Source organism: Helobdella robusta, assembly GCF_000326865.2.
Source record: "Helobdella robusta unplaced genomic scaffold HELROscaffold_36, whole genome shotgun sequence".
Lineage (NCBI taxonomy): Eukaryota > Metazoa > Annelida > Clitellata > Rhynchobdellida > Glossiphoniidae > Helobdella > Helobdella robusta.
The window spans coordinates 60,387-73,356 of NW_008704742.1; the positions used below are offsets into that span (position 1 = coordinate 60,387).

At 34.6% G+C, this 12,970-nt stretch overlaps 2 protein-coding genes across 2 annotated transcripts; one reads left to right on the plus strand and one right to left on the minus strand.

Moving 5' to 3' along the window:
• Window positions 1-135: 135 nt before the first annotated feature.
• On the minus strand, window positions 136-1,779 carry HELRODRAFT_175971 (hypothetical protein; the record flags this gene model as incomplete). The annotated part of the gene is made up of 3 exons (XM_009023336.1): window positions 136-490; window positions 1,151-1,341; window positions 1,720-1,779. 3 exons carry the CDS (start codon window positions 1,777-1,779, stop codon window positions 136-138), a joined length of 606 nt encoding a protein of 201 aa, XP_009021584.1.
• A 2,126-nt stretch (window positions 1,780-3,905) lies between these two features.
• On the plus strand, window positions 3,906-12,970 carry HELRODRAFT_113277 (hypothetical protein). The gene is made up of 12 exons (XM_009023337.1): window positions 3,906-4,067; window positions 4,374-4,418; window positions 4,634-4,741; window positions 6,283-6,459; window positions 6,988-7,123; window positions 7,513-7,724; window positions 7,930-8,103; window positions 9,575-9,723; window positions 10,385-10,467; window positions 11,828-11,962; window positions 12,494-12,749; window positions 12,881-12,970. The coding sequence occupies exons 1-11, from the start codon at window positions 3,915-3,917 to the stop codon at window positions 12,697-12,699; spliced, it is 1,578 nt and encodes a 525-aa protein (XP_009021585.1). The 5' UTR covers window positions 3,906-3,914; the 3' UTR covers window positions 12,700-12,749; window positions 12,881-12,970.

Genomic DNA, 12,970 nt, shown 5'->3' on the forward strand with positions numbered 1-12,970 from the left:
AAATTACACTAAATAATTTAATAACTTTAAAACTCATAAAAAACAACTTTTACAATAATTAAAATGTAATTTAATTATTCATAAATGTAATATAATCTAAATAAATATAATGTATATTGAAAATAATGAAATGAATTATTTGTTCCTAATTTTTTCCAATGAATAATTTCTGATGGTTGTCATCTTTATTTTGAGCGTCAGTTGTGCTTGAAGAGTCGAACGATGACTACATTGATGATCTCCGTCGTCACTTTGAAAACCTTTCAATTCTATCGCCCCACTGTGGAGTCCTTTTTTGAATTTTTTACACTTATATATTTCCATGTTTCTTCTGTTAACGAAAGGATTGTAGTCGGACAAAAAAACATCGTCAATACCTTTTTCTTTGTTTACGTCCTCATCACATGACGCGGTTTTGTCGAAATAATTCACTTCCGCTACAGGTGCCCATGACTTGTGATATTTTTGGTCTGAACTTCCAATAAGACGTCTTACACCATGCAATTTTGTTATGCGAAAATAATTTTGTTCTTCTCTACACAGCCATAAAATCTAATAAAAAAAACGTCACATCTTCTTCTATCAGGTTCCTTAAATATCTTTCCATATCAATGGCTAGAGTATATTATCGTGACATGTCACTAAAAATAGGATTATTACTAAATAACCAAAGTACATTAAAAGTAATTTATCGCGAGTGGATAATTTCACATCAGCGTAAAATTAATGATGTGTATGTATTGTTGAATCTCTCGCATCTTACTGGGCATCGTAATGAACAATAATTTTTTCAGGATAACAATTCAGTGAGATCTTTCAAACATTGAAACGTTAATGACTTTCCGATAAAAGTCATTCATAATTACTTCCCATTATAGAATAACAGATCAGATAAAAGTGCTGGTAACTGTTTATCTGCTGCTATCTGATATCAATAATATAAAAAATAGTCATTGGTTTGTTACATATCGTATAATAAACAAAATAGATGTTTTTTTATAATCTGATTTCAACCAAAAAATTAACCAAAATAGCTAAAATTTGGCTGACGAACTTATTTTGGCTTATCACACCAAATTTTGGTCCATTTGTACTTTAAGTCAGTGTTTTTTCTGTCTAAAAACTGAGTTTTAAATTGAGTTTTACTGACTTAATAACAAAAAATGGCCTCCCGTTGTGAGCAGTTTTGTTATCAATATTAAAACCCCCAGACCCTCCACTGCGCAGCGCATATTTGATGTGCGGGTGAGATGGTGAGTGATTCTGTGATGTCGAATAATAGTTTGATACCTTTGAGACCATGTGAGCGAAGTGTTTTGAGTGCATGAAATGTTTGAAGACCTTTTGTGATGATGTGGTTTCTATGAGGTGTAATGTTGAGTGTGGATGCAAATGTAACTGCTAATATTTTTAATTGTTTCGTGCGAATAATAGATGGATATTCTGGAGCTGGAGGTTATATTATTTTTTTTACAACTACAACTATTTTGTATGACGAGGAATACCTATCTCAGCAGTTTAGATTAGGGCATATACAGGTATATAAGGTATAAAGGTCTTTATTCGATGATTATTTGTATATGGGTTCAGATTAGGGAGAGCGGAAATGTAGAATATACAGACGACAATGATTCAAATTAACGTTCAGGTCGACGGCTTCATTTGTATTCTCAAGTGTTATTCGATGCTCCACCATAAAATAAATGACTTATAAGAAACTTGGATTTGCCCACTTTCAAGATGTGACATGGCCACGGTGCATTTTAAATTCAGTGCCATTATTTACAACGTTTTGAAATAATAAATTAGCTCCAGAAAATAGATTTTAATTTTATATTTTAACCAAGGGATTTTAAACTGGAGTTGCCCTACCGTATCTCCACCATTGCACGCTGCATTGGAAGCAAGAAAGACAATGACATTATAACTGATACGGGGAGACTCCAGGTGGTTGTTTACTTTGTAAAAAAAACAGTACACTGTAATGAAGCAATTGCTTCTAGGTCAAAGTTCAGATTAAAAGCTTCATATCACTTTCTAATGTAATCCAATGATTTAAACGGTTTCCAAATTTGTATCTCGAAGCCCCTTTAGACATTATCTTATTCTTATTCTAAGTATAAGAATATATCATTCAACATACATTCATCCTTATAAAATAAATAAATAATAATTTAAATAACAAACGCACCTGAGTTGTATGTAGAAACATACTTGCAATTTTGTACACTAAATAAAAGCATTACAAACAATTGAATAATATTTTGAGATTGCTTATTATGTGGACAGTTACCATGGAACTCCTTTCTACACACACACACACACACACACATATATATATACACACACACACAAACATACACACACACAAACACACACACGAACACACACATACACACACACACACACACACACACGAACACACACACATGAAAGGATTTTTTTGGTTGTTCATACATTCAGGTTCTTTCCTTCTCAGCGCTTACTGTGCGTGCTAACTTTTGCAATTCTTAATTTGCTGCTTTTGGGTGCATTTAAATCACAATTTTATGAAAATTTATCGCGAGAATAATTGCATTTAACTAAAAAATAGAGAAATCGTTTAAAATTTTAATTGTAAATATAATTTTTAAAAATTTAAAATACCAGGTGGTCTCCTGTCAGTTTCAGTCCAGGCTGCTTAAGATTTTGTTGCTATTTTGTGGTTGCATGGCGGCTGAAAGGTATCAAATTTAAATAATTCTGTCTGCCAGTCGGAATTCATTATTATTTAGTTTTTCCGGAATTTTAGTTGAGCGCATTTTATAACAAATTTAAATTTCCAACTGGTTGATTGAAGAGGATGACAACTGAAGAGAATAATCCAACACTTTTGTCTAAGAAGTCTGACAATGAAGAAGAATTAGGATTGGTAGGTGAAGTTGAATATGAAGATGAAGAGAGGCTGAAAATTTATGAATGTCTTGCTAAGGAAGTTGCTGATGAGATTAAAAATAGTATTCAATCAGGTTAGCATTACTAATTAATTAGTTTACTTCTTGTTTGAATGTTTAATGCTGCCTTATCTAAACTAAAACTAATTGCCAAACTAAAAACTAAACTTTTTAAACTAAACTAAAGAGATTCAATAAAGAATAAAGGTAAAGAATCTGTTAAATTTTATACCTTAATGAAATTCATTATTTATACTTTCATTTTTATTTGCTGTTTAAGAGGCCAAAGCATTTGTTTCTTAAAATAAAAACAAATGTTTTTCATTATTCCTCAAACTAGCTAGTTCAGTTGTTATAGTTAATAGTAAGTCATAGCATTTAAATTTAAGTTTCAAATAAATTTGGCATTAAAGAATTTTTTATGATTTCATTTTAATTAACATACTAGCACAACCAAAATGCTCAAAGTTGAATTGAAAAAATTAAAAATATTAATGTTACAACAATAAAGTAATTTTATCAGTGTTTTTTTCATTTGCACTAGGGAATGTTTTTGAACATTTTTATTAAGAAATATTTTTTAAAATACAAAATTTATTAAAATACAAAATAAATGATCACCAGCTTTTTTCAACACTCCAAACAAAATTTGTAAAAAGTTTTATAGTGAAATAACCCAAAACGACCTCCAAATCTGTGCAGCCCCAAACTAAATTTTTTGTTGCATCCCTGCTAACATGCTATAACTTTGTAGTATCCATATGTATCATGTGTATGTACTATTATTACTATACACAATAAATATTGTTAATGCTGGTTGGTAATCAATTTTAATTTAGAAAATTTTAGATGTGCTTTGGTTATTAAAAGATATTATTCTGTTTAAATAAATTTTAAGCCATGCACATTATTCAAGAGGCATATTGAATTCCAGATAATTCTATCAATAATTCTATAATTATAGCAAAGGCTTTGAACAAAATGGCCTTAGAAGCTTTGAAAGATTTGCCATCATCAGAAGCAACAACTGTGTTGAAGGAATTGAAAGAGAAAATGTCAAAAGATGAAAATGATGTTAGTTCATTCATCTGTAAACTGATTGAGAACAGAAAACAGCAAGAGACAGACAGTGAGGTGATGTTCAGTGATGCAGAAGCACATGCAGATCATGACGGGAAACAGTCTCCCACACAGATGGCTGCTGAACAATCTTCAGCCTCTCAAGCTGATCAAACTGAATCAACCTCCAAATCTGAAGCTGTCCCTGATCAGTCTTCATCTTCGCAGGCTGACCACCATGACGAACCAACTTCATCCCAACTGGACCATGATGAACCAACATCTTCTACTCAAATTGACCAGGCCAGCTGTGAGAATGAGTCTTGCATTTCAAAAGATGATCACAAGGAAGAGCCTTCTAAGCGTCAGGTGGACCGCAAGGAACAATCCTCTGGTCCTCAAGGACCCAATGAAGAAAAAATCAAAGTGATTGTGTTCAATTTAAACCAATTTATTGAGTGTTTTTGTTAGTTTTTGATTCCTCACATACTTGAGTACTTTTAAAATTTTGTTTTTCCTATTTTAAAAATTAGAATTACATTAGCAGGCGTTGCCAATATTTTTCAGACAGAACTTCATTGATTTCTGTAATATTTAATATTTTGGCTAAACATCCAACTTGTCAACTGTCAATCGAACAGGCTCTCTTAGAAAGGACAGGTTATTCACTGGAGGTGTCGTCGGGCCAGCGGAAATATGGTGGACCCCCTCCAGGCTGCACCGACCCACCCCCACCCAATGGGCATGAGGTTGTTGTTAGTTCATTATTTCTACTGTTTTTGTTAAAGTCTTACTTTTTTTTATCTTGTTATAAAAATAAATCAGTTGAGACTGTTATTTATTATTGGTATTTTCTACTTTTGGTGGTCGTATCATTTAATTGCATCATTATTTCGACCCAGTTGCACTGCTTTAAAAGTTGAAATAGTTTTTCAGTCCAAAAAATAAATATTCTCAACAGAATATTTAGTTTTTTTTAAGTTCGTTCTTTTACAGAGAGTTGAAGTTCTGTATGGATAGTTTGTGTTATTTTTACTTAACATTCAAAAAAAAATTTTAAAACTCCCTTTTATCTTGGCTTGACCTCAAGAGATTTTATAACATCTAGCTCTCTAGTGTTTATTGCATACATTTCATTAATCTAAGTTTGCGGACAATGAAAATTGAAGAAATGTTGTTAATTAAACGAGAGTTGAATTAATAACCTAATGCATCATGGTGATGCCTATTGTTATTTGAGCCGAGCATATATCTAATTATTTTCGTTTCACTTTTTGAGAGGTTTAAAATCAGCATAATTAGATTTTGAAGTCAATAAATTTTGAATAGTTTTAGTGATTTTAAGTTGGAATTGACTGGAAGTTGCCCTTTGAAACAATCCATCTATTTCCTGGCTCAGTGATTGACACTGCTAATGTTGTTCATTCCTGGTGTTACAGTTCCCCATGGCACTAATTAGAGTTATTTAACTTGCTTGTATGACTTCTAACAGAAAAGGTGTAGACGTTTTTTTACTATGTATTGATACAAATGCATTTGTAGTTGTGTTGTGATATTTCAGTTAGGCCAGCAGATAGGTAGATATTCATCCTGGTCGTTAGTCTATTTATTTATTGGTTTTTTTTATGGCGGGTCATTAACTTTTTAGCGATTTTCATTTGTTCTAAGCCACGGTTAATTCCCAATTTTCACGTGTATCTACGTCTTAAAAAGAAATATGTAGCAAATCATTCTATCCAAAATTCATAATTTAGTTTAATGCATAGTTTTATCATCCATTGAAAAGGTATTTATTTTATAAAAAACTTTTCAGTCCAAGATTTGTGACTTTTTATTGCTTGAGCAGTCAATTTTGAGGTCGTTAATGATTTCAAATGTGTCGTTTCAAAAGTTTGAACACGGCTGCCTCCTCTCCTCTCTCACATCTCCTCAATGCCAACTTTTATACATTCATATTACTCATTTTTGGTTAAGGCTTTATGAGATGCAATCAATCAATCGATCCTCGCTCATAGTCTCCACCAGTTACGGGTCGGACTGTTTTTAAAAGATGGAAATGCATTTGAATTATTCTTCTTTTTCTTTTTGAAAAGTTTTCCTTTTCCATGTTTCCATTACTTTAAGTAGTTTGAAGCAGCGTTATTCATCATCATAGTTTTAGAGTAAAGAATCGAATTTTTATTATTGGACTGGTCGTGTGAAATTGTTGATGAGGTGTTTGGCATATTTCTGAAAGGCTGGTTAGCGTCTGATCCTTAATTTTCATTGAAACATTTTTACTGACAAAAAGCTCTACTGTGGCAAGATACCGCGAGACATGTACGAAGACGAACTTGTTCCGCTGTTTGAAAAGTATGGAAAGTTATGGGACGTTCGGCTGATGATGGATCCCGTGCAAGGGAGAAATCGCGGGTTCTGCTTCGTCACCTATTGCCAGCTGCAGTCTGCCAATGATGCGGTCGTGGGGGTTTGTTGTTGTGCTGTTCTCTTTCTCTCTCTCTCTCTCTCCTCTCTCTCTCTCTCTCTCTCTCTCTCTCTCTCTCTCTCTCTTTCTGTGTTTGTGAAAGAGAGAGAGTTTTGCTGTTGATGTGATGGATATGCGTGTGTGTTTTGTTATTGGTGTGTCGATTGCGTGTATGTATGTTGTTGATGTGATGATCTCTTGTATGTGTGCATGTAGTTGTTATTGTTGTGTGTGCCGTTGGTACGTGAACTTGTTTATATAAATGGTATGATGAATGCTGTAGCAGATTTTTGGTGATATTTTTCATGCAAGCCCAGTTTTTTGAAATAGCGGGCGGTTGACGTATTTGTTTTAATTTTATTTTTGTTTAATTTTTCATTTTGAGGTTTGATACGATTCAATTTATGTTGTATGTATATGGAGTATGGCATCCGTTGTTTATGCGATAGATAACTTGATGCTCAGTTGCTAAGTCCTTGTACGTACTTTGTACACATATTGAAATAAATGTTTTTCTCTCAAATATGTCAGTTGAACAACTATGAAATAAAACGTGGGAAGTTGCTGAAGGTCAACATAGCTGATCCTAACTGTCGCTTGTTCATTGGAAACATACCAAAGACCAAGTCGAAGGAAGAACTGATGGAAGAACTTAAGAAACTGCTAGGTGACTGTTTGTGAATGCGTTTTTATATGCGTGTGTATTTGTGTCTGTATGATTGTAAGTGTATCTGTTTGCTACTTTATGTTTGTATATATGCCTGTCTTTACATGTGTCTGTCTGTGTAGTGTATGCATGTATGTATGTATTTTCTGTCCGTGTTTAACTATACATGGGTCTATGTGTATATAGCTCCGTTTGTGTGTGTGTTGTATCTGGTTGTTTTTCTCTATATGTGTCTGTGCATGTGTTTGTGTTTTGTATGTGTTGTTTATGTGTACGTGTCAGTGTCTTCATGCATGTCTGTGAATGATGAAGTTTTTGTCTGTGTACTTTTGTGTGTGTGTGTGTGTGTGTGTGTGCACAGTAGCAATGGGATGGGACTTGCCCAACAGACGGCATCGTTGACGTCATCGTGTATGGATCCCCTGACGATTCGAAGATAAAAAATCGTGGCTTTGCATTTGTTGATTTTGACTCGCACCGATCTGCTTCTGCTGCCAGACGTCGCATCATGATTGGTCGGTTGGTCCTGTGGGGACTGCAGATCATCTGTGATTGGGCAGAACCTCTGGATCTTGACCCCAGCGAGGAGGTCATGGCCAAGGTGCCTCAATTTTATTTATTTGATTGTTTTTCATCCATATTATATTTCAGCTTGATATCAACTTTTTTAAGGTTATTATAAATAATATTGGCCATTTGACATTTTTATTTTAAACATCTATGTTGTTGTCCTCTTAGACATTTTGAACATCATTACTACTGCACAAACGAAAATCCAAAATAATGGTGGATCATATTGAAACCAGGTGAAAGTCCTGTACATCAGGAACTTGAAGTCCGACATAACCGAGCAGGCACTGAGGAGCATGTTTGAGAAGTTTGGATCCATCGATCGAGTTAAGAAAGTTAAATCCTATGGATTCGTGCATTTCACTGATCGGGACAGTGCAGTCGAAGCCCTCAAGCAAATGCATGGAACTGTACGTTCTCGTTGTTGGTCGCGTCCATGTCATGTTGATGTCTATATTGCTGTCTATGTTGATGTCTCATGTTGATGTCTATGGTAGTCTCATGTTGATGTCTGTATTGCTGTGATGTTAGGTCTATATTGATGTTTATATCAATGTTTAACTTGATGTCATGAATCATGATGATGTTTATATTTGAATGTTGTTGGTTAGTTGTTGTAAACATGTTTTTACAGACACACACCAATATACGCATTGTATGTATGCATTGTATGTATGCATGTGTGTGCTGTTTTATCAAAGTTTGGGTTTCGCGGAAGATTCCGGTGGTAGAGAGGCCTAACAAACGAACCATGGCGAGGAAACTCCAATGGGCAAAACTACACGCCCAACGTGGGGCTCGAACCCACGACCCTGAGATTAAGAGTCTCATGCTCTACCGACTGAGCTAGCCAGGCTGATGGAAGCGTTCATGTAAAAATAAAAGTCGTTAAAAGATAATGTCACCTGATGTATTACTTTTAATTGGCAGTCATGATTGTGATCGTCACAGCCATCGTTGCGGATGACGAATTTCTAAAACTCCGCGGATTTAGCCGTTTGCGGTTTTTGTTTGTATGGTTTAAAACCACCTGCACGAATAAATTTTTACAATTGATGAAAAATATTTAGAGTAAATTTTCCTCACTTCATAACTCCAAAACTCAATCTTTCTCTCGACAGAACTTGAAAAATGCTTTTATGAAGCAATTATGATTTGCTAAAACATTCAATCTATGTTTTGTTTTTATTACAGTGCAAATGATTCAAGTGAGTTGTCTCACTGTGCTACTTTCTTCCAACTTCATGTCCGAAACCAAAATCGCAAGCGACGTATGTTTCTTTTTTGACGGGCGAGGATGTGAATGGATTGCATGTTTGCGGGTTGCATGGGAACGCAACACATAAGCAGAAGGAATCGCATGAATATATCTATTTGTATATTTAAAATCGCGTTCGTATACCTAAAATTGTACTTATATGTAAAATTGTACTATACGTAAAATCGTTACTTATGAAAATTGTATTTGCACCAGAGTCACAGATTTTTACAGCAGTCGGAATTTTTTGAGTATCCGGAGTCTGAATTTTTTCGTTCGGTTTCGGAATATATTGAGAAATTGAATACTCTTTAATTTTTTATTTTGAAAAATATTTTTTAAAGTTATGTTTTTAAGAAGATAAATTGGTATAGCCATATGCAATCATCTTTGATATTAAAAATAAATGCCATTTATTTGAATAAGATCGCATAATTTTTTTTCAGTAATTTTTGAAGCATATATGTAAAGTGATTTTACTACGAAAAATAATTACATTGTTTGTGTAAATGGTGTTTTGTCGTCTGTTTGCTTTGTGGGTTTGTTTATCATTTTGTTTGTTTAATTGTTAGTTCGTTCATTTGTTCGTTTGTTTGTCATTTACTTGTTCTTACTCCCATCAGAAAGTGTCTGACGTGGAGATTGATGTTTCTCTGGCGAAACCTCTTCTAAAGAACAAAACCAAGGAGAACAACAACAACAACAACAATAAGAAGAACAATCAACATCATCATCAGCACATGTACAACAAACATGCTACTGGATACCATTGGTTGGTTGGTGTGTTGTTGTTGGTTGGTGCGTTGTTGTTGGTTGATGTGGTGTGTTGTTAGTCGTTTTGTTGTTGTTGGCTGGTGTGTTGTTGGTTGTACCGATGCATTGTTATTCTCATGTGTAGTTGTCTATTGTGCCACGATGTTGTTCTTCAACCTATTTCAGAAAAGATAAATTAATTTTCGAATGAAATAATTCCTTAATTTCATACGACGAAGTTTCGGCAGCGATGCATACTGCAGACAACCCACCCAGTATAACTAACTGCAGTGCGCACTTCTCACCCACCCACCATGACATCTTACTCTTGTGTAAGGCTCTGTAGGGTGCTTGCGATAGTTGTAGATTAGTTAATAGTAATAATAGTTGGTACTGCAATGGTGTTTGTAGTAGTGACGGCAGTGGTGGTGTGGTTATTAGGAGGTAGTAGTAGCAGTAGTGGCTTCTGTTGCGTCCAAGGTTGGCGTCCAATACTGGAATTATCTGGAATGAAAGCAGCAAATTAAAACTTCCAGCAAATTTGCGAATAAACTGCACTGCAGCAGTTTATTCGCAAATTGTTTCTGCCTGCTCACTTCTGTGTCAATGATTATTAAATTATTTTTTATTTTCGAGAAAGTTCTCAATAAGCACGACCTGATTTTTATTCCTCTGAATAGGGTGGTTCCTCTCTGGGGCAGGTGCTACATGGGCAGGTCCAACAACAACAACAACAGAAAGAACAACTCAAGAAATTATTCAAGTCAGTTTTGTGGTCATATGATGATGATGATGATGATGATGATGATGATGATGATGATGATGATGATGTTGGTTGAGGATGATGATGATGGTTTGGGTGATGATGATGATGATGATGATGATGTTGGTTGAGGATGATGGTAATGATGATGATCTTGGTTGAGGATGATGGTGATGATTGTTGGGGTGATGATGATAATGTTGGTTGAGGTGATGATGATGAAGATGATGTTGATCGAGGATAATAATGGTGACGATGATGAGGTCTGGAGTGATGTTGGTGACGCCGGTGGGGCCACAACATTGATTAGTATGAAGGCTCCACCACGGGGAACATCATAATGCAATACACGACTGAAGATGCACGAGTCACCTCAAGCTTTTTATTTCTTCTCGAAACCACGTAGACACTACTAGTAGACTATTTGCGCGATTCTGGTTTCTGAAACGTAACTAGGCTGTCTACGAGATTTCTCTATAGATTAACTTGATCTACAGGCCTAGGCTTGTTGCGATAAGGAAACTATCTTCCATCGGAATTGGAAGATTTTTTAAACTTTTTTACTTTTAAATTTTTTTGGATCAGGTTTTTTTTTTAATTTTGTAACTTATATATTGTTTTAATAATTTATTTAATATTCTTATTGTTTATTAATATTTTTTAATGATTTCAATAAGTGGAATTTTAATTTTTTTAATTGCTCAAAGAATTATTTTTATTTAAAATATAAAAATTTGTTTTACTGGTTTTTTTTAGAATTTTATTCCATTCCGTTTCTTTCACGTTTATTGCCAATTTTAATTTTTTTTTAATTTGTTTCATAATTAAAATTTATTTTTAAAAAATAATTAAATTTTTTAATTTACATATTCTTAAAAAACGAAGTATAATTTTCAACGGTGCTGCGAAGGTGTATTATATTCTATAGAATTTTTCATATTGGACTAAAAAAGCGATAATAAGAAACTCACAGTCTTGACGTAAGACTGGACAACGAACAACATATTATAATGAACATCATGTAGGCCATCGCCGTTAAACGGTTCATGAGCGATTTGCGCAACACGTCCACTAGTGTGTACTGGGCTTTAGTTTCGCAGTTCTGTTCTTGCAAATGCAAATACGAATTTAATGCTGACTGTTGCGAATTCGTAGCAGCAGATGAAGTGCTTCACAACATTTTTTATATAATAATCGATGAAGATGTATGTGTGGATGACAATATAACTGAGGTGATAAAAATGAAGATGATGATCGTGATGATATGATGATAAATACCATCACATGACCACCATCACCTGACCATCCTTACGTGACCGTCATCACGTTACCGTCATCACAAAAACTTGCCATCCATCAGATTATTACAACAACTTCTACTATGACTACCCGCCGAACGATTGCTACAATGCAGCTTACGACTACTACACGTACGCTGATGCTTACAACTACTACGATGTCAAACATGCAGGCCTCATGCACAGCAGTGATAGAGGTCAGCTGTTGTTTTGCTTCATAGACCCGCCAATGTCATTCATGTGCAAAAGTGCATGCTGTCCGTTAACATTCTGTCGTTCATTCGTTCGTTTGTTTGATCATTCATTCGTTTGTTCGTTCGTTCGTTTGTTTGTTTGATCATTCATTCGTTTGTTCGCTCGTTCGTTCGTTCGTTTGTTTATCTGATCATTCATTCGTTTGTTCGTTCGTTCGTTCATTCTTTAACCAAATAGTGACATTTATTTGCTGCTTTTTTTATATTTTTTATTGACATGAATTCATTCACACATGTTTTTTCACTAATTCATTCATGCAGCATGCACGATGGGAACTTTCATTTGTACATTACTCATTCGTATCTAGATACTTTGTGAATGCGTTTGAACATTACAATACGCTATAATATCATTCAGTATACAACATCTCACAGTATATCACAATATATCAATATCATTCACAGTACAATATTATACATACACAGTACAATATCATACAGCCCATTGTGACACAGTACAATAATCATACACAGTACAATATGATGCGGGAGGTCTGTTGCATTACACGGATGAATACCCTTCAGTTCCTCGCAGCTACCACCGATCCAGCTACAACAACAGCAACAACCGCTACCACAGCAGCAACAACAAGAGGGGTTCCCATGGCAAGAAGGGACAGAAGAACAACAACTCAACCAACAACAATAGCAAGAATAATGTTGTACCGTGCAAGGCCTGATCACATTAATATCAAGGATGGATGGATGGACGGATGGATGGATGGATGGACGACGGAATGAATGATTGCGTGAATGAATGTATGAATGAATGCATGCATGCATGGATCACTTGATATATTGGATGTATAAATAGATGCATATATGAATGATGAAATGAATGGATGGATAGATGGATGTGTGAATTAATTAATCACTATTGATGTTTTTGATGAATTTTTAAATTTAGAAATGTTGACTTTTTTATAAGAGAGGTCATTTTTGTTGTTATAA